The following is a 19,859-nucleotide window of genomic DNA, read 5'->3' as shown; positions in this document are numbered from 1 at the left end:
TGGTGGAGGGAAATAAAATGTCTGGACATTGTTGCAGCTGTTCGAATACAATTTTCCTATGGCGGGAAATACCCTAGAAAGTTCTGAAAATCGCTCTTCCTAGCTTCACAAGACTTTCTAGTCTCTTCCAAGGCAATGTTTGTAGGCAGCTCAAAAATCAATGTTGAGAAATAAAAATTTAAAGATCCTCAAGAATAACGGTCGCAGACTCGAAAACAAGAACACAAAGAATTGATCATTGAGTGTTAAAATAGCGTCAGAATACTAAGAAAAGAACACTACAGGTCCAACGACCTGACTGCGGTAGTAGTAACAAGAACCGAAGACTTACCAGTGCGAATTGAAGAGTAAAAAATTCAAAAGGGAAAAGAAGAATGAAGAATGGAGGCCCAAAAATAGAAACTAAAGACAAAAGTATGTCTTGGGTCGCTGTGTAGACGATCTCGTTTGTCGTGGAGGCTGCTGAAGTTTCTTTGTCTAGCAATTTTTTTGTTAAGTGCTCGGGGGGGTCTTATCATTTCTTCACCGGTGTGAAATACCAAATCTTCGCGAACACTTTTTTAATTACAATGTTAATTAAGGTCACGCCAAGATTAGCTTCACTTTTAATAAACGAAAACTAGATCCCCTGCGTGCCTCCGGAGCAATCTGACATTGAGAGAAAAATATAACGCTGGGAAAAACTCATTGTCCGATTTTTTGCCCACATTCCTCGCGTCACTTCACAATCCTTTTGCATTACAAATAACGTGAACGGAATGTAATTCTTTCCCAAACAATGTCAATTTGCAGTCGAATGAATTATTCATTTTCCAAGAGAGCAGCATTAAGGTTATACGGGGAAAAGTTTGAAAGAAAAATGCATTTTGCCTACTTTCTTTTTGTATTTTATGTATATCAGTGGGGAAGTCGTTCTTATTAGCAATTTCTAAACTGCACAAGGCGGATTTGCATAAATTTTTCATAAATTATTTATTTTTAGATCTGTATGGGAGATTAAATTATTCGTTTTAGGAAAACGCCGCATGTCCGCGGTCAGTGAACCGAAATTGCCCGCAATTTGTTTTTGTGGGCCTCGTTTTTTTATTGGCCGCATACGGAAGTAATCCGCGCTTGGGCATTGTTTTAAGAATGACAACTCGTTTCATTTGCTTCTCGGTGGAATCGCGATATGAGAAAGTAATTACACGGGTTATGGGCACCAATTCTTCCGTGTTTGGTACATTGGTACCTAAATTCTGTACAGAAAAACGACTTTTTCACAAAGCAACATGGGAGGCTCATTCTGTGGGAAGGATTTCTTCTTCTTTTAAAGAATGATTTGGAGAATCTCTTAAAAATAACCGAAGGGCTTGTCAAAGCATTTCTTGCAAGAGGGTTATTGAAAGAATTTCAATGAAGAATTTCACAAACAGGAGATAGGTTTTGTTTCGTTTCAAGAAGCCCCTTTTAAGAATTTTTTGACTTGACTTCTTCACTGTTTTGAATACGTGCTAAGGGTCGTCGCAGATTTCCGCAAAGAATCACTCTCTAGACGTGTTTTGGAAAACTTATAAAGGATCTCTTGATCCATTTTCTTAATTTTGAAGAATCTCCCTTCAATTATCTCTTAAAAAATCGGTCTTTTAAACAACCTCTTCAATAGCCTTTCGAAAATTTTTATTTAGGGAAATATCAAGATCTCTTGAAGTCCCTAACAAATTCCTTTCATGAAGCTGAATATTATGTTCTGAATGGTTTGTCCAAGGATCTCAGGAATAATATCTGTTGCTTTTGTTGGGTTTGCATGAGTCTTCCAGAAGCTTTTAAAGCACTTAAGGTTCGCTGATCTGTACAAAAGGCTAAGCCTTTAAGGACTACTATAGTTTTTTTAAGATCTTTCAAGAACCTTGAAGTCTACAATAGTCGTCCTTAAGGACCTCCATGGATCTGCAAAGGTTCTCAGGCGTTTTCTAAGGACGTTGAGAGAATTTAATTGGCTTATGGAATTTCCGCTTAAAAAGCTTCATAATATGGTCTTCTGGAAGTCTTTAGAGCCCTTGGGATTCTTCCCTTTACTTAAGAGTCAAGTCTTTGAGAGCATTCAGAAGAATCAGGAAGCCTTTGAATGTGTTATTTTATTAATCCTTGACGATGTTTAGAATTTGGACAGTAATAGCAGAACTTTTGAATTTAAAAGCGAAATTTGGATGTTGACAGCGACATTTTGACATCGTGGACTAGCGAAATGTGGGGATGAAGGCGAAAAAGTTGTAGGTCTTAGAGCTCTTCAGTTCAAAGCGGTTAAACCTTCATTTTGTGCCTCAAATTGTAATTGATTTGCGTCACGTGCAAAACTCATTTATAGCATAACAATTACCTAACCGAGTACATTGTTTTGAAAGTCTGACATTGTGTTTCTAAATAGGTGGTAGGTGCGCCGATAGCAATTTGTAAACGTCGACTTGGGTTTGTCAACCGCACGCCGTGGAAAAATAAAGGAACGCGAAGTGGTATTCGATCAAAAAAGTAAATCGTGAAATATCACTAGGCTAATAGCGCGTTTTGCCCTTTTTCAGATTGTAAAATAGAATGGTACCCTTTCGCAGTTAAGTGAAGGTTGCTGTACTTTGCGGTGGCGAATATGGATTTTTGATAAAAAAGGGAAAGCGAGCTCTCGTATCAAATTAACACTGACTTTCTAATTACAAAAGTCTGTACGTAAAATAAATCGGTGCGGTTTCGTGCGGCCTGAAGGTGTTAATTTCTCATACATCAGCCTTGAACTGCTCATATTTTCCCATCACGTTCGCTTCAATTAGCCGAGATTTTGTTCAGGACCGGACCACTTCCTTGAGTGCAGACATCGTAGGTCAGTCGTGAGAAGGTAATTGAGGTTGCACCTATTCCTCTCATCAGACAGGATCGGGAACCGAAGAGCAGTAAATCAAAGAACCAGTCGAAGAAGTTGACGAAACGGAGGATGATAAAGAAATTGAAAAAACCAGCAAAGCAGGGTGAGGCAGTGTGGGAAGGAAAGATCCAAAATATTGATGTAATTATGAAACTGATCAACTCCAGCAGAAGAAACTGACGAAACCAATGGATTTCGCAGGGTGTGAACAGAAGAAATAGAAGCAACCAAAGGGGACAAGGTGATCACCGAAAGTACGACGATAATAGAACAAACAAATAGGCTGGGATAGAAGAAGCCGTAAAAGATGATGGAAGTATTTTGGAAAAGGCAAACAGGTCGGAAAAAAATCACAGAAAACGAAAAGATCTAGACAGGCGTGGAAGTCAAATGTGCTTAAGAAGAAACCAAAGAGGCGAATCATACCGAAGAACCTGATAGAACCTCTACAACTACGACAAATTTGAAAAATCTGAAAAAAAGGGGGGGTCTAAATTTCGAAACATCTCTTTTCCTGGGGATATTTCATAACCCCCAGACGCTCCGGTACTAAACTGTCAAATGTTTAATAGTAAGGGCTAAACGTTTTGAGGGGAGAATGTAATACCTGGAGGTACGGGCACATAGGAGAAATTTTTTTGAGAAGTATTCCATACCGCCCCAGACCCCCCCGACGCTATCCTGTACCCCAAAATGTTTTTCGAGCGTGTTACCTTACAGGGAATGTCTACCATTATTCCTTTTATGGGAGATATTCCGTAAGGTTCTAAGAACTGAATGATTTGAGGCGAAGAGTATAATACCCCCCGCCCCCCACACTAACCTGTACCACAAAATGTTTTTTAGAGCATGCTTTTTATTACGTTGTTGGGAATGTCTACCGTTATTCTTTTTCTGGGTGATATTCCATAACAAAAGTTCTGAGAACTGAACGTTTTGGGGGTGAGTGTAATACCGGGGGGTCTGGGGGGTATGGAATACCCCCCAGCACACAGGAGGAATAGATTACCTTTTCCTGAGAATAGATTTGCTATAGTCTCTAATCATGACAGTTAAGTTTCGTAAGAGGACTATCAAATATCTTTTTTCCTGGGGGTATTACATACCCCCCCGAACCCCCCGATACTGAACTGTCTCCCAAAATGTTTTTTAGAGCATGCTTTTCAATACCTTGTAGGGAATGTCTACCATTATTCTTTTTCTGGGTGATATTCCATACACACAAGTTCTGAGAACTGAACGTTTTGGGGGTGAGTGTAATACCGGGGGGTCTGGGGGGGATGGAATACCCCCCGGCACACAGGAGGAATAGATGACCTTTTCCTGAGAATAGACTTGCTATAGTCTCTGATCATGACAGTTAAGTTTCGTAAGAGGACTATCAAATATGTTTTTTCTTGAGGGTATTCCATACCCCCCAGACCCCCCGGGATTAAACTGTCTCTCAAAATGTTTTTCAGAGCATGCTTTTCAATACCTTGTAGGGAATGTCTACCATTATACTTTTTCTGGGTGATATTCCATACACAAAAGTTCTGAGAACTGATCGTTTTGGAGGTGAGTGTAATACCGGGGGGTCTGGGGGGTATGGAATACCCCCCAGCACACAGGAGGAATAGATTACCTTTTCTTGAGAAGAGACTTGCTATAGTTTCTGATCTTGACAGTTAAGTTTCGTAAGAGGACTATCACATATCTTTTTTCCCGGGGGTATTCTATACCCCCCAGACCCCCTGATACTGAACCGTCTCCCAAAATGTTTTTTAGAGCATGCTTTTCAATACCTTGTAGGGAATGTCTACCATTATTCTTTTTCTGGGTGATATTCCATACACAAAAGTTCTGAGAACTGAACGTTTCGGTGGTGGTCTAATACCGGGGGCTCTGGGGGTATGGAATCCCCCCCAGCACACAGGAGGAATAGATTACCTTTTCCTGAGAAGAGACTTGCTATAGTCTCTGATCATGACAGTTAAGTTTCGTAAGAGGACTATCAAATATCTTTTTTCCTTGGGGTATTACATACCCCCCCAAACCCCCCGATACTGAACTGTCTCCCAAACTGTTTTTTAGAGCATGCTTTTCAATACCTTGTAGGGAATGTCTACCATTATTCTTTTTCTGGGTGATATTCCATACACAAAAGTTCTGAGAACTGAACGTTTTGGGGGTGAGTGTAATACCGGGGGGTCTGGGGGTATGGAATACCCCCCAGCACACAGGAGGAATAGATTACCTTTTCCTGAGAAGAGTCTTGCTATAGTCTCTAATCATGACAGTTAAGTTTCGTAAGAGGACTATCAAATATCTTTTTTCCTGGGGGTATTCACACCCCCCAGACCCCCCGATACTGAACTGTCTCCCAAAATGTTTTTTAGAACATGCTTTTCAATACCTTGTAGGGAATGTCTACCATTATTCTTTTTCTGGGTGATATTCCATACACACCAGTTCTGAGAACTGAACGTTTTGGGGGTGAGTGTAATACCGGGGGGTCTGGGGGGTATGGAATACCCCCCAGCACACAGGAGGAATAGATTACCTTTTCCTGAGAAGAGTCTTGCTATAGTCTCTGCTCATGACAGTTAAGTTTCGTAAGAGGACTATCAAATATCTTTTTTCCTAGTGGTATTCCACACCCCCCCCCAGACACCCCGATACTGAACTGTCTCCCAAAATGGTTTTTTAGAGCATACTTTTCAATACCTTGTAGGGAATGTCTACCATTATTCTTTTTCTGGGTGATATTCCATACACACCAGTTCTGAGAACTGAACGTTTTGGAGGCGAGTGTAATACCGGGGTATGACAATCCCCCCCAGACCCCCCGATACTGAACTGTCTCCCAAAATGTTTTTTAGAACATGCTTTTCAATACCTTGTAGGGAAAGTTTACCATTATTCTTTTTCTGGGCGATATTCCAATCACACAAGTTCTGAGAACTGAACGTTTTGGGGGCGAGTGTATTACCGGGGGGTCTAGGGGGTATGGAATACCCCCCAGCACACAGGAGGAATAGATTACTTTTTCCTGAGAAGAGACTTGCTATAGTCACTGATCTTGGCATTTAAGTTTCGTAAGAGGACCATCAAATATATTTTTTTCTGGGGGTGTTCCATACCCCAGACCCCCCGCTACTGAACTGTCTCCCAAAATGTTTTTAGAGCTTTTTAATACCTTGTAGGGAGTGTCTATCACTATTCCTTTTTTGGGAGATATTCCATACACTGAAGTGCTAAGAACTGAACGTTTTTGGGGAGAGTGTTACACCGTTGGGTCTGCGGACAGAAGGGAAATAGATTACCTTTTCCTGAGAAGTACCACTAGAGTTAAGTTTCGAAGGAGGTCCATCAAATCTCTCTTTTCCTGGGGGGTATTCCGTACCCCCAGACCCACCGGTTCTAAACTGTCCCTCAAAATGTTAAAAGAATTAAAGAGCTTTGCCTAGTGTACTGCTGGGGGGTAGTCGTTATCCCCAGATCGCGCGATGTTACATTCTCCCCCCAAAATGTCCAGCCCTTAAACTTTTCGTGCATGAAATATCGCCCAGAAAAAGAAAAATTGTTGACGAAGTAATCAAAAACAGATTTTTGAAAACGTTCAAGATTCTTCAAGAATTTTTGGAACATTCTTGCTTTTCATGGAATTGTTTCAACAATTTTTGGAGTATGCAAGATTCTTAGATGACTCTTCAAGGATAAAACAGAGGAAGTCCATGAATAAGTGCTCTAAAGAATTCTACGAAAACTTCTCCATGAAATTCTTTAGAGGGAAACCAGATTTTCTAGAAAATCTTCCAAAGATATTTCAAGCAAATCCTTAAGATTCTTTAATCAATGCACAACATGCAATATCCCCCGTGTTTAGGGAGCCACGGGTTTAAGATATCTCTGAAAGCATTGTCTTGTCTTGCTTCATACCTCGAAATTATAGTGCACCCCCTTTGAGCCCAACCTAATGTGTCAAAATGTTGGTGCAAATAGACAGTGAAGTAGCCAAGGGTAGGGGGTGGTCTGGGGTGTTTGTGAGGGACTGTTCGAGAGTCGCTTGCAGTCGCGTTACCTTTAAACTTGGCGATCTCGATCAATAGTTGGGACACCGCAAGGATCTCGATTAGGCCCCTTACTGTTTCACAATTTAATTTGTGAAACAATAAAATTATGCAAAATCGTAAGGAAGACACGTGCTCGATTTAGACGACCAATTAAGGTTAAAGCTGTAAACTTTCTCATCAAAACAATTGACGTGTCGTACGCTCGCATGTAATTATGAATGAAAGTACCGGTTAATGAAAAAATTACTTACAATTAGCGGAATGTGGTTGAATAAGTAGCAGACGGTTAGGATCGGATACATCGTATACAATCCGGTTCCACTTTCCTCTTCATCCTGTAAAGGCTTTTTCAGACACGGTCGTTTACTGTTTGTTGAACTCACGGTCATCGAAATGTTCGAAAGATCACTGTTCCACATCGGTTCGCGATTTTGCACTTGACTATCGTAACTAACGTCGAAATTGTGCGGAAGTCGCTGTATTGTGTACGTGTCGTAATAGTTCTTGGTCAAATTTTCGTTGACCGATGCGGTCAGGGAGAGGCTCAGCTCGCTTAGGTCGGACGTCGACTTTTTCAGATAGTCGAAGCCCTGGTGGCGCATTTTGAGGTGATTGAAGCAGATGAAGATGAAAGCGGTTAGTGAGACCATGGCGAGGAAGATGTGAAGCACGATGATGAAGATGTTAAATTTGACGTCGAGGTCGAACGGCATGAATTTGCACGCGACGTCGCTGACGCTGGGCTGAAGGTTGAAGCTGATGTTCTTCTTGTCCTCTTGGGCCAAGATGGAGGCGACGCCGACGCACGCGCACAGTGTCGTGAGGCAGAAAAGGTGATAAATGACGTGCGTCGCTGTCAGATACATCTGCAAGCTCTGCTGCTTCCTGTAAAGCCTTACGGTGAAAAGCGCAATGACTGCCAGGGTTGTCAGCGAGCTGGCCTGGAAGGTGTGGATCGAGTTGAAGATCCACACCACCGCCTTGCAGTAGTCCGCCGGAATGCTACTATTCTTCACGATTATCAAGGCGGTGTACGCCAAAATCGCGAGGTTCCTCAAAATGCTCTGCACCAAAACGGCCACGATGGCAATGTCGTACGAGCTCCACTTCTTCCGATTCTTGTGGAAGATCGCGACGGTCCATATCAGCAAGATCGTCACGATCGGCACGCCGATTATCGTCGCCAGCTGCTCGTTCGAGTACTGAAGCATCATAACCTGCAACAAGCGCATGGAATATTAACGGGTCCCGATTCAGATCCCTGCGGGTCACGGTTGCAAAAACAATAACACGTAATTCATCCAATTATTTTAAACCAGTTTGCGTTCGGCTTATGTTACTTTTACTTTTTTTTTATTAAAGAGAGAATTCACTTTCACAACCGCACGCCCCGTGAAAATATTGCCAAACGTGTATATGTAGAAAATTGTTGTTGTTGAAATTAAATCGAATCTTGTTGTATAATCCAACACTTGTGGTAATTAGAAAACTCGCTCGTCGTTCAAATTTTCATTTCTGTGATTATCATACAGTTGTTTTCGGCAGAAAAGACATTTTCACATGGAGATTGGAACCGGAAATTGAGGCCTGAACACCGAAACCCCCTAGCATGTAAGCCCATAGTACAGTGTATCTATTTTATTGCAATTTCAGAGCCCTCTGGTCGTATATTCCAAAGCTTCCCTAGACAACGTTTGCAGACTCCTCTAGAACCTACCCATCTAGGAGTTTCTGAAAAGCTCCTAAGGTTCAAGAACCTGTCTGAGACTACTTCTAGATCCCTTGGAAGGTTTTTGGATTCACTAGCTTTCAAAAGATTAAGATGGTAATCAGTTTATAGAGACTCGCCTTTTTAGGATCATTCCAGAGTGCTATATGCACTTTCCAGGGCTCTGTAACTAATTTCAAGAGTTGCCTAACCCGAGAAAGGACCCAGAAAGCATTGGAAAGGGTCTCAAAAAGCCTAACGAGCGAGAGTCTTGCGCACCACTAGACCCAGGAAAGATTTAAAAGCATTTAGAAAACTCCTGGGAACTCTTCTTGACTGTCGGTGATACCTATGGACCTTTTCAAATGAGAGACCACGCACCCAGATCCCCCTGGCTACATTCTTCTCCAAAGCTTTTAGTGTCCTTAGCACTTACAGCACCTTCATTGTTGTTCACTGCTCTGATGAGCTCTGATGTTACTTATCAAGATCATCTTCTCTCCTTCTTCTGGTGTTTATGACACTAAATGCATTGGGGATGAGTATGGAATACACTTCATGAAAAAACGGTCTATCTTTTCCTACAACTAGCATAAGATAGTCGTGTACGGGGGGGGGGGGGGGTCTATTCCAGATTCCAGATTCGATGGTAATTTATGTAAAATTGTCACGGCAGTCCTTGGGGCTGAATGTTTTGAATGAAAAAATAGTACTGGGGGATCTGGGGGTTATGGAATACCCTTTAATCTTTCCCTCTAGCGCACGAAAATGGAAAACTATCAATTCCATGCCCCTAGACCGCCCACTCCCCCCGGATTTGCTTACTTCCTCAAAATCTTTAGTGCTTACATCATAACTTTTAAAAATGGGCCATTGAACGTAACACCACAAGGCTGTGGGGTAGGAAATCCTCCTCAGGAAAAGAAGATTTGATGGTACGTTATGGAAAACTATCATATAGCCATACGATAGTTGAAAGAAATGGAATACCGTACCTTTTTTTCTTGTGGGGTATTCCATACTCCCCAGACCCCCCAGTTCTACATGTCTTCCAAATTGTTCCATACCCTCAGCACTTACCCTGTCTCCCGAATGCAACAGTACGAGTCTGCAGGGCATGAAATACTCGTCAGGAAAAGAAGATTCGATGGTCCCTTATGGAAAACTATCACTGAATCTTTTTTTTCATGGAAGGGGAGGGGGGTTCACGCCCTCCAGACCCCACGATTCTACAGTTCTTCCAAATGTTTAATTCCCTCAGCACTTCCACCATAATTTTGAACAAGGGGCTACCCCACAGTCCCCCACAATCTGCTTACTTCTTCAGAATGGTTCTAGAAGGTTCTCAAAAAGCTAAACGAGCAAGGAGTCTTATAGGCACTTCCTCTCAAAAACCCATAAAAGCCCTAAAACGCTCAACTTTTAAGGATTCTTGAGCAGTCTAGCCCTCGTAATGATTTTAAAGCATTTAGAAAACCCTTGGAGAATCTTATTGACTGTCGGCGATGCCTAAGGGTCTTCTCAAATGGGAGACCACACCCCAGATCCCCGGGACTACATTCTTCTCCAAAGCTTTTAGTGTCCTTAGCACTTACACATGGAAAACTATCACGAGAATCCTTATGGCTGAATGTTTTGAGAGTGGATATAGTCCAGGGGATCTGGGGGGTATTGAATACCCCCGCAATTTCTTTTAGCGTACGATAATCTTATGATAGTCGCAACAAAAGGAACAAGGAGGAGACCTTTTATAAATACTCATCAGGAAAAGGAGATTCGAAGGTCCTTAATGAAAAACTATCGCGGGAATCCTTAGGGGTGAACGTTTTGAAAGAGAAAGTAGCGCCGGGGGTCCCTCTAGCGCGCGAAAATCTTATGCCAGTGGCAAGAAAAGGAAGGCCGAATCTTCTTTTTTTCCTAGTGGGTATTCCGTACCTTCCAGACTCCCCGGTTCTATATTTCTTCCAAAATCCTTAATTCCCCCTCGCTAATCTTTTGGACAAGGAACAACGGAACGTAACAGTGGGTTCCTGTAGGGTATAAAATACTTGTCAGGAAAAGAAGATCTGGTTGTCCCGTTCTTCCATAACCCCCAATCCCCCCGGATCTGCTTACTTCCCCAAAATATTTTGAGCTTAAATCATAACTTTTGGGAAAGGACTATTGAACATAATACCACAAGCGTGTGGGGTAGGGAATACTCCTTGGGAAAAGAAGATCTGGTGGTCTTCTAGAGAAAACTTGAGTCCTTAGGGCTGAATGTAGCACTGAGGGATCTGAGGGCTATTGAATACCCCCAGCCATTCCACCTAGGGCACGAAAATCTTATGATAGGTGGTTGTTAGAAAAGGAACACCAAAATTTTTTTTCCTGGGGGCTACTCGATACCCCCCCCCCCCAAAGCTCCCCGGTTCGGCATTTCTTCCAAAACGTGTAATTCCCTCAACATTTGCACTAAGTTTTGGGCAAGGAACTACTGAACTAACAGTAGAAGCCTGAAGGGTACAAAAATACTTGTCAGGAGAAGAAAATTCAATGGTTCTGGTCTTCCATAGCCCCAGTCCCCCGGATCAGCTTGCTTCGCCAAAATGTTTAGTGCTTACATCATACTTTACAGGAGAGAGGCACTGGCCACAGGCCTGTGGGGTAGAAAATACCCTTTGGCAAAAGAATCAATGGGTCTTTTTTGAAAGACTATCACGAGTCATTAGGGTTAAATGTTTTAAGAAAGAACGTGGCACCGGGGGGTCTGGGGGGTATTCCCCAGCCTCTCCCTCTACCGTACGAGAATCTTTATGAAAGTTGTAAGCGAAGGAACACCAAAACCTTTTATTTCCTAGGGGTATTCCATACCCCCGGACCCCCCCGGTTCCACATTTCTTCCAAAAAGTTTGATTCCCGAAAATCAGTTCTACTTCCACTACAATTTTGTTTTTCACGCCCCCCCCCCTCTCCCACTGACCTCAGGGTTCCACCCCTCACCCGCGCTTACACCACAATTTTGGACAAGGGTAACAGTTGGAACCTGCATGGCATGAAATACTCGTTAGCAAAAGAAGATACGATGGTCCTATGACTATGAAGAGAGTCCTTAGGGTTGAAGGGGAAGGGGGCGTACGAAAATCTTGTGATAGTTGTAAGAAAACCCCCCGGTTCTACTTTTCTTCCTAAATGTTTAATCCTTTAGCATTTACAATGTAGCGCCGAGGAATCTGGGGGATTTGGAATACCCCCATCCATCCCAGCTAGCGTACGAGGTTTTTCACGCCCCCCCCCCTCTCCCACTGACCTCAGGGTTCCACCCCTCACCCGCGCTTACACCACAATTTTGGACAAGGGACTACCGAACGCAACAGTAGGAGCCTGCAGGTCATGACATACTCGTCACGAAAAGAAGATTTGATTGTCCTGGTATTCCATACCGCCCAATCCCCTCGAATCTGTTTACTTCCCCGGAAGCTTTAGTGCTTACATCATGTTTTTTTCGAAAAGGGCCAGTGAACGTAACACCATAAGTCTGTGGGGTAGGGAATACCCCTTAGGAGAGGAGGATTCGATGGAAAACTATCACGAAAGTCCTTAGGGCTGAATGTTTTGAAAGAGGATGTGGCCCAGGGGGTCTGGGGGTTATCGAATACCCCCAGACATTCCCTTTAGCGTGCGAAAACGATGGCTGTAACAAAAAGAACACCGAACCTTTTATTTCCTGGAAGGTATTCCATACCCCCCAGAACCCACGGTTCCGCCTTTCTTCCAAAAAGGTTAAATCCCTCGCCACTTACACCATGATTTTGTCCTTAATGAAAAACTGTCACGATTGTCCTTAGGGCTGAATACCTTAAAGAGAAAGTAGCACAGGAGGGGGGGGGGGTCTTGGAGATGTGGAATCTCCCCAGTCATTCCAATTTCAGCAAAAATTTCAGGTTTCAGCGACACAGAAACTTCTGGATATCTTCTAAGTACCTAAGCATTTTTGTTTGCTGTTCATTTTTCAGCAAAAATTTGAGAATACTACTCAACTGAGCTATGCCAGGTCGATTATTATTGCTCATTTTTCTTCAACAACATCTGAAGATCTGTTGAAGAGCAAAAAATTGCATTTTGGAAAGGGTCAAAATCCTAATTATGCGAGTGTCCGAAATTGAAACGGACAGATTGAGGCGACTTGATCCGGTAAATCACCAACGAACGTCCCAATTCGCAAAACGCCGCCCTGTTCCACTTTCAGGCCGCGCTTCGATCGACCGATAACGTTATGATTCAACGGTCGGCCAAACGTTACCAACTTAACCAGTTTAGCGATCTATAAATCCTGTACCCGACAATAGCGATCGCTTGCGGAACAACAATAATAATCATCAAGTCAGCCTTGAAATTCTTTGCCGTACCCAACGCTACGTACGTTAAGTTCGGCTTTTAGAATGGGTCGTTCATCCGGAACCTTGAGGCTTGAACGGGTTCCAACGAAATTTGTTTTTGAGATCTTCTCTTACGTATGGAACGATTAAGTATCGCCTTAGCGAATTAATTCACTAATAGATTGCAATTGTGGTAAACTGAGTACCTTCACTTGTATGAAAGTGTAATCGTAAGCTTTTCACTCTATTGTTGTCCCAAAAATGGCACCGACGGAATAATTTTTCAAAAGTCCATAGAACGTACTAATTTCGTCCAGAAATATTCCCTGTACATGTAGTACTTAAAGATGGGACGATTTCTTCTGAAATTCTCAGATTCCTAACAAAATCGGTTTTCGACACTTTTGAGGCAATGTGCTAAAGCTTGAGTAATAGGATGTGTTTTTCAAAAGCCCTACTAACGTCCACATATACCCCACATTCGGGTTCTAGACCGCCGTAGACGGTCTTAAAGTGGGATGATCATATTAATTTAGTGTTCTCCTACTTTTGAGACAACCAGCCAAAGCTTGACTAATAGAAAATTATTTTCAAATGTCCATCAAACGTACAGCTTTCGTCCACAAACACTTCATATTCGTGTCCTAGGCAGTAGATTTACTTAAAGTGGGAAAATCGTGTTTATTTCGTTTTTCGACATTTTTGAGACAACCAGCTAAAGCTTGATTAACAGAAAATTAGTTTCAAATGTCCACCGGACGTAAATCTTTCGTCCACAAACACTCCATATTCGTGTCCTGGGCAGTAGTTTTACTTAAAGTGGGAAAATCGTATTTAACACGAATATCCAACTTTCGTTTCCTAGACCGTAGATGTACTTAAAGTGGAAGGACCGTATTCATGTTGTTTTTCGACACTTGAGACAAACAGCTAAATATAACCAATCATAATTTTTCAAATGTCCAAAAGACAGCTATCTTCATCCATAAATTACTATCCTGGATCTTAGCTGTACTTAAGGCGCGTACGTTTCTTTTGGAAATTCCAATTCCTTACCGATTCCTTTTTTCGACACTTCTGAGACAAACAACAGCTAAAGTTTGGGATTGTGATAAATATGTTGGGGGAGAATATAGAACCGCATACCCCCAGGAAATGAAAGATTTGGTAATTCCTATAACTATCACAAAATTTTCGTGCGCTGGAGGGAATGGCTGGGGGAGGGGGTGTTCCATACGTCCACACCCCCCGGTGTTATATTCTCTTTCAAAACATGCATCCCTAAGGACTCCTATAATAGATTTTCATAAAGGATCATCGAATCTTCCATTCCAACCAACCCCACAGGCTCGTGGTAAATGAAAGATTCGGTATTCCCTTTCCTACAACTATCATAAGGTTTTCGTAAGTTGGAGGGAATGGCTGGGGGAGGGGGAATTCCATACCCCTAAACCCCCCGGTGTTACATTTTCTCTCAAAACATTCAGCCCTATGGACTCTCGTGATAGTTATCCATAAAGGACCATTAAATCTTCTTTTGCAAAGGTATTCCGAACCCCACGGGCTTGTGGTAAATATTTTGGGGACTAATGTAGAACCAAGGCGGTATTCCATACCTCCAGGAAATGGAAGATTCGATATTCCTTTTACCTACCCTGGTCATATGGGAATTGCGGGTCCGTTAATTTGCCCCCCCCCCCCACTAGAGATTTGCCATTATTAGTCGTATTGATTTTAAAAGAAATGAAGGACGAGTTGTATGCACCGGGGGGGGGGCAGGTGAACGGAATCCCCCATAAAGCATTTTGCTACCGGTATTTGTACCACTAGATACATCTGGTTATGAGCTCAATTGCGCCACTTGAATTATAGCTAGCGCCATTACGGTTAAGCCATAAAAAATTTTTAAAAAGTGGGGGGGGGGCGCTAACTTAACGTTTTCAAAAGTTACGTTTTTTAACATGTTTTTTCTACTAAATCGTACCTTTCATCATGCGCTAAAATGCGCCGTAAACAAAAATCTTGGCGCCATTATAGTGTTTCAGAAACACTATACAGGGTGTTTTTTTGGGATCTTTAGTTAAACGATTCTGGGAAAGTAAAATAGGTAGGTTTTTAAAAATTTGTATTTAGGAGTTACTCCGAAGGCCGAATCGATGTAAAATATTTTCAAAATGGACGCACTTCCGGAAATAACTTTTGAAAACGCTAAGTTAGACCCTCCACTTTTTAAAACATTTTTTATGGCTTACCGTAATGGCGCTAGCTTTAATTCAAGTGGCGCAATTGAGCGCATAACCAAATGTATCAGGTGACCTAGTTACAAGGGACAAAATACGTACTGGGGGGAGCTACGTTCACTTGCCCCCCCCCAAATGTTTTTTCGGATTTCTAAAAAACGATAATGGCGCAAGAGTTATTATCGGTGGCGCATATGAGCGCATAACGAGCGCATTCATTTCAAAATAATACGACTATGAAATCTCTCAGTGGGGGGGCCAAGTTAACGGACCCGGCTTTCCATACCTCCCAGACGACTCCGTGGTACATTTTCTCTCAAAACATTTTGCCCTAAGGAGCCTCGTGATAGTTTTCGATAAAGGACCATCGAATCTTTCTTTCCACAGAAGTATTACCAACCCCACAGACTTGTGGTGAATATTTCGGTGGACAATGTAGAACCCGGGGGTGTGGGGTGTATGGAATGCTCCCCAGGGAACTAAAGATTCGGCATTTCTTTTCCTACAACTATCATAAAGCTTTCGAGGGAGTAGCTGGGAGGTATTCCATACCTCCGGACCCCCCGGTGTTAAATTCTCTCTGAAACATTAAGCCCTAAAGGCTATCGCGATGGTTTTCCATAAAAGACCATCGAATCTTCCTTTCCAAAAACGTATTCCAAACCACTCAGGCTTGTGGTAAATATTTTTGGATTTTGGGGATACGGAAATGTAGAACCGAGGGGTCTGAGGGTATGGAATACCCCCTAGCAAGTGAAAGAGTTGGTATTCCTTTTCCTAGAACTACCATAGGATTTTCGTAAGCTGCAGGGAATGGCTGGGAGGTATTCCAAACCCCCCAGGCCCCCCAGTGTTAGATTCTCTCTCAAAACATTCAGCCCTAAGGACTCCCGTAATAGTTTTCTGTAAAGGACCATTCCATTACTTTCCAAAAAGCGTGTGATAAGTATTTCTTCCTTTCCAAAAAGGTATTCCCAACACTACAAGCTTGCGGTAAATATTCCGGATGAGAATTTAGAACCGGGGGTTCTAGGGGGTATGGAAAACCCCCCAGAAAATGAAAGATTCGGTATTCCTACATTTTTTTTGTTTTTTCCTGACTAGCTCCATTTGTATCAGTTACCTCCAAGAGTCGCGACTTTCAACAATCTTCTCCCTTGTACTTTCTGATTCCCCTTAACTTAACTGTACAGTCCATCGTCCCTTTTCTTTCTCATTTTGTTTTTCTTCTTTCATCTTCCCTTCTTCCCTGCGTGTCTCTCATCGAGTGATTTTTGCCCATTCCTCTGAATTGTTCATGAAGTACCATTTCTCTTATTATTGCTTTTGTTTTTTTGTATTATTTTCATATCTTTCAACGTTTTCACTTTTTCTTGTTTTCATTCATTCTCCCGTTTTCCTTCTTATGCTATTTTGCTCTAAGATTCTCTCTTTTTCTTTCTTTCTTTCACACTCTACACTGCGTTTTCTTCTCCTTCACTCCTACTCACAACTTGTTTCACCATTTACATTTCTTTTGCATTCCCCTGTCCCCTTCTTTTCTTAATCTGTCACACACCATCTTTTTGCGTCTTCCGCGTCTACGTACTTTACCCACAACCCTCCACCCACTATTTTTGAAGATTTTCTGAATTTATGAGACGTTGTCCTGGAAAGGCTTACATTCGGTGGTCATGTGGATGTTACCGGTAGATCCATAGAACGTACTAATCTTCCCACAGAGGTGGTTCATCGTCATGGTTTGAGCTTACTGTGAATTGATCTGCCCAAGTAGAGTATAGGTACGTGGAACGTACAGATTTAGTCCACAGATGTTCATGGTGCTTATCCCTGCACGTGCAACGTTCCTATCTAACGAGTACGATCGTCCACTGAACGTACAATTTTAGTCCACGTACCTACGTTTCTTGTACGTTTCGTGTAGTACACATGCACCTACTTAAGAAGAACAAAGTTAGAGGTACACAAGCGTACATGGAACGTACAAATTCAGTCCACAGAAGTACATTGTGCTTATCCTTGTGCACATAAGGTGAGATGAACATAAAAAAAGAGTAAAAATTGTAAATGCCATAATCGACTAATTTTCAGGAAGGTCAATTATGTAAAGGCAATTACGCGCGTTGACAACTATGTGCGAATCAATAGGAGCCCAAGGATTTTAAATAAATTACCCATTCGCTTCACAAATATGCACGAATTTACGACGGCGAATTACTGACACGAATTTGTGGCCGCTCACTTGTGACCAATTTCGAATTCCGTGCAAAAGCGTCGCTTTTATCCAAAAGCTGCTCTTCTTCTTCTTCGATCAATCCGGATACGGATCAAATTAGCGCGTGCGCTATAAAAATCAATTTCATGCTCAGTGCCGGATAGTGTAACGAAACGAGAAATGGGTTAACGAAGATTACTATACTTTGTTTTCTATATTTATTATTTGCGTTTCTTTAATGATGAGAGAATTCTACTTTTTTTCTCTGGTCCGCTCCTTTCACGCGCGTAATTTGGAAAGTGTGTTATATCACACTGGTTTTGTCGTAGGTGCCCAAATTTGACACACATTTTCGCGTAACCTTTGGGGTCACGAGACCAGTTTTCTAAATGCGTGGCACGCGTTTCGAGTTATAACCGTTTCAATTAAAACACTTCAGTTGCTTTACATAATTAGTAGACCTTTCACCAGAACGTTAGTCTGATATAATTTGTCCGAGTTAAGTGTGTAGGTTGTGGAAATCTTCTGAGGCGGAAAGAGTACCTATTTCGGTCAAAATTTGTACGTTCTGTGGACGTTTGAAGCAAAATGACCAAGATGTTAAATTTAGGGCCCCTTAAAGATCTTTTTGATCTTTCCTTAAAGTCTTCATAAAGTTCATTTGAAGTTGGCCTGGAATCCTCTTGAATTACTTGAGGTTCACTTGAAATTGTCTAAAGCTTACATTTCTTATTCTTCTCCAGAAGCTCTCTTGAGCCTTTCTTTATCACCTTTTAAACCCTTTCACGTGCTTTTGGAGTACTTTTAAGGTCTTCTTGAGGGTATATTCAGGAGAGTCTCCGTAGAAGAATATCTTGGAAAAACCCTCAAAGGAAGTCTGCAAGCATCCCTAAAGTTAATAGTAGATAGATGATAGTTTTTGAAAGGTACTTGATTTCTTCTGAGCTGGAGGTATGAAGCTGGGGGTATTTAATAAACGTTTTCTCTCGGTACGCCCTTACCTTTCTGACTTCGCGTTTACCTGCACAAAGACTTTTGTTTTGGATTTACCATACTTATCTTTGAAGTAGTTTCTCTTTCTCTCTTTGATGTCTGTGGTGGCTCCATTGAAACGTGTTTGCTTTTGAACAATACCAGGGATGTTACATGATTACGTAGCATTTTTTCTAATCACGTATATTTTTTTCAGGTTTTACGTTCACTCAATGCACTCAAAGTTCTATCCTTGTTTCTCTTAAGCTTTTCCTTTGGATTACTGATGATATTGCAATTTTTACTTGAACCCGCCCATTTTAATAAGATCGACAGTGACGAACGTACGCGATAGATGAGTTTCTACATTACCGACTTGGCAGAATCACCCGCCATTTGCCTACTGCAAGTGTATACCTGGAGATTCAGGATGCTGCTTGTAACTGCAAGTATAATGAAATCGCCTTTTGGAATCGCTCCGATAGTTTCGATCCCTACGCATGTTGTTTTTGTCGCTACCGAAGACCTGACGTTACCGATATCAAGACCCGCTTTTGTCTTCGTTACTTTCCGATTGCTATGCAGATTCATTCTGTTTTGAATTGATTAGAGCAATGGAAATTTAGATATTTGTGCATCGTAAAGTTTTTTTCTTGAATTTAACGTAAAGCTTATGCTTTTATACAGATCTAAGGATAACCCATGGTTGATTAAAATTTTGTTTCTGTTAGTGTATTCGTATTATTGATTCGTATTGAATATTAAATACAGATTTAATATACGATTGCATCCGTGTCAGACGTTAGCAATGCAATTTCGCAATATTTTATGTGCCGCGCGATTCTCTACCCCTTTTATTTGTTTGTTGAATTATTGTCTGTAACAGATTTGCAGAACGCGCCCATTTGAGCTCAGAAGGTTGCCATCCAAAGTTAAAAGTTAAATTGTTTTTATTTTCAACGACTTCTTGATTTAACGTTTGATGACATACTGGTTTTAGGATAGAACATGTCACCAGGGTGGTGTGAAGTGGGGGGTCTGATGATCCTACTCCAAAAGCAGCTGTTATGGTAGTTTTTAGGAAAAGGTAATTGATTTATTTTGAGCTGGAGGGTACGGAATTCTTCCCAGATTCATTCCTCCCTAAAATTGTTAGAATAACGAGCACGCGTCATCACATTTTCCTTTTCTTGGAGATATTTCAGACATGAGAGTTCTAAGGGGAGCCATAGCACCGGAGTGTCTAGAGGGTATAGAATACCTCCCAGAAAAATATTTGATGATACTATCCCAAGGGCAACTGTCATTGTAGTTTTTAGGAAAAGGTTGTGGATTCTTTCTGAGCTGGGGGGTATAGGATACCCCCCTCCCCCCCCCCCCAGAACAAGATTTAATGACACTATCCCAAAGCAACTGTC

At 41.8% G+C, this 19,859-nt stretch overlaps 1 protein-coding gene across 1 annotated transcript in view; it reads right to left on the bottom strand.

Annotated features, from left to right (window-relative positions):
• Positions 1-19,859, bottom strand: part of LOC116162349 — a 36,939-nt gene that overhangs the window by 14,736 nt on the left and 2,344 nt on the right. Inside the window, exons 2-3 of the mRNA XM_031475965.1 lie at positions 7,332-8,165; positions 7,200-7,283 (exon numbers count right to left, since the gene is read on the bottom strand). Coding sequence (XP_031331825.1) covers positions 7,200-7,283; positions 7,332-8,162 — 915 coding nt within the window. The 5' untranslated portion in view covers positions 8,163-8,165. The remainder of the gene's footprint in view (positions 1-7,199; positions 7,284-7,331; positions 8,166-19,859) is intronic.

Source organism: Photinus pyralis, unplaced genomic scaffold, assembly GCF_008802855.1.
Source record: "Photinus pyralis isolate 1611_PpyrPB1 unplaced genomic scaffold, Ppyr1.3 Ppyr1.4_LG10, whole genome shotgun sequence".
NCBI lineage: Eukaryota > Metazoa > Arthropoda > Insecta > Coleoptera > Lampyridae > Photinus > Photinus pyralis.
This window is presented reverse-complemented; position numbering and strand designations above follow the sequence as displayed.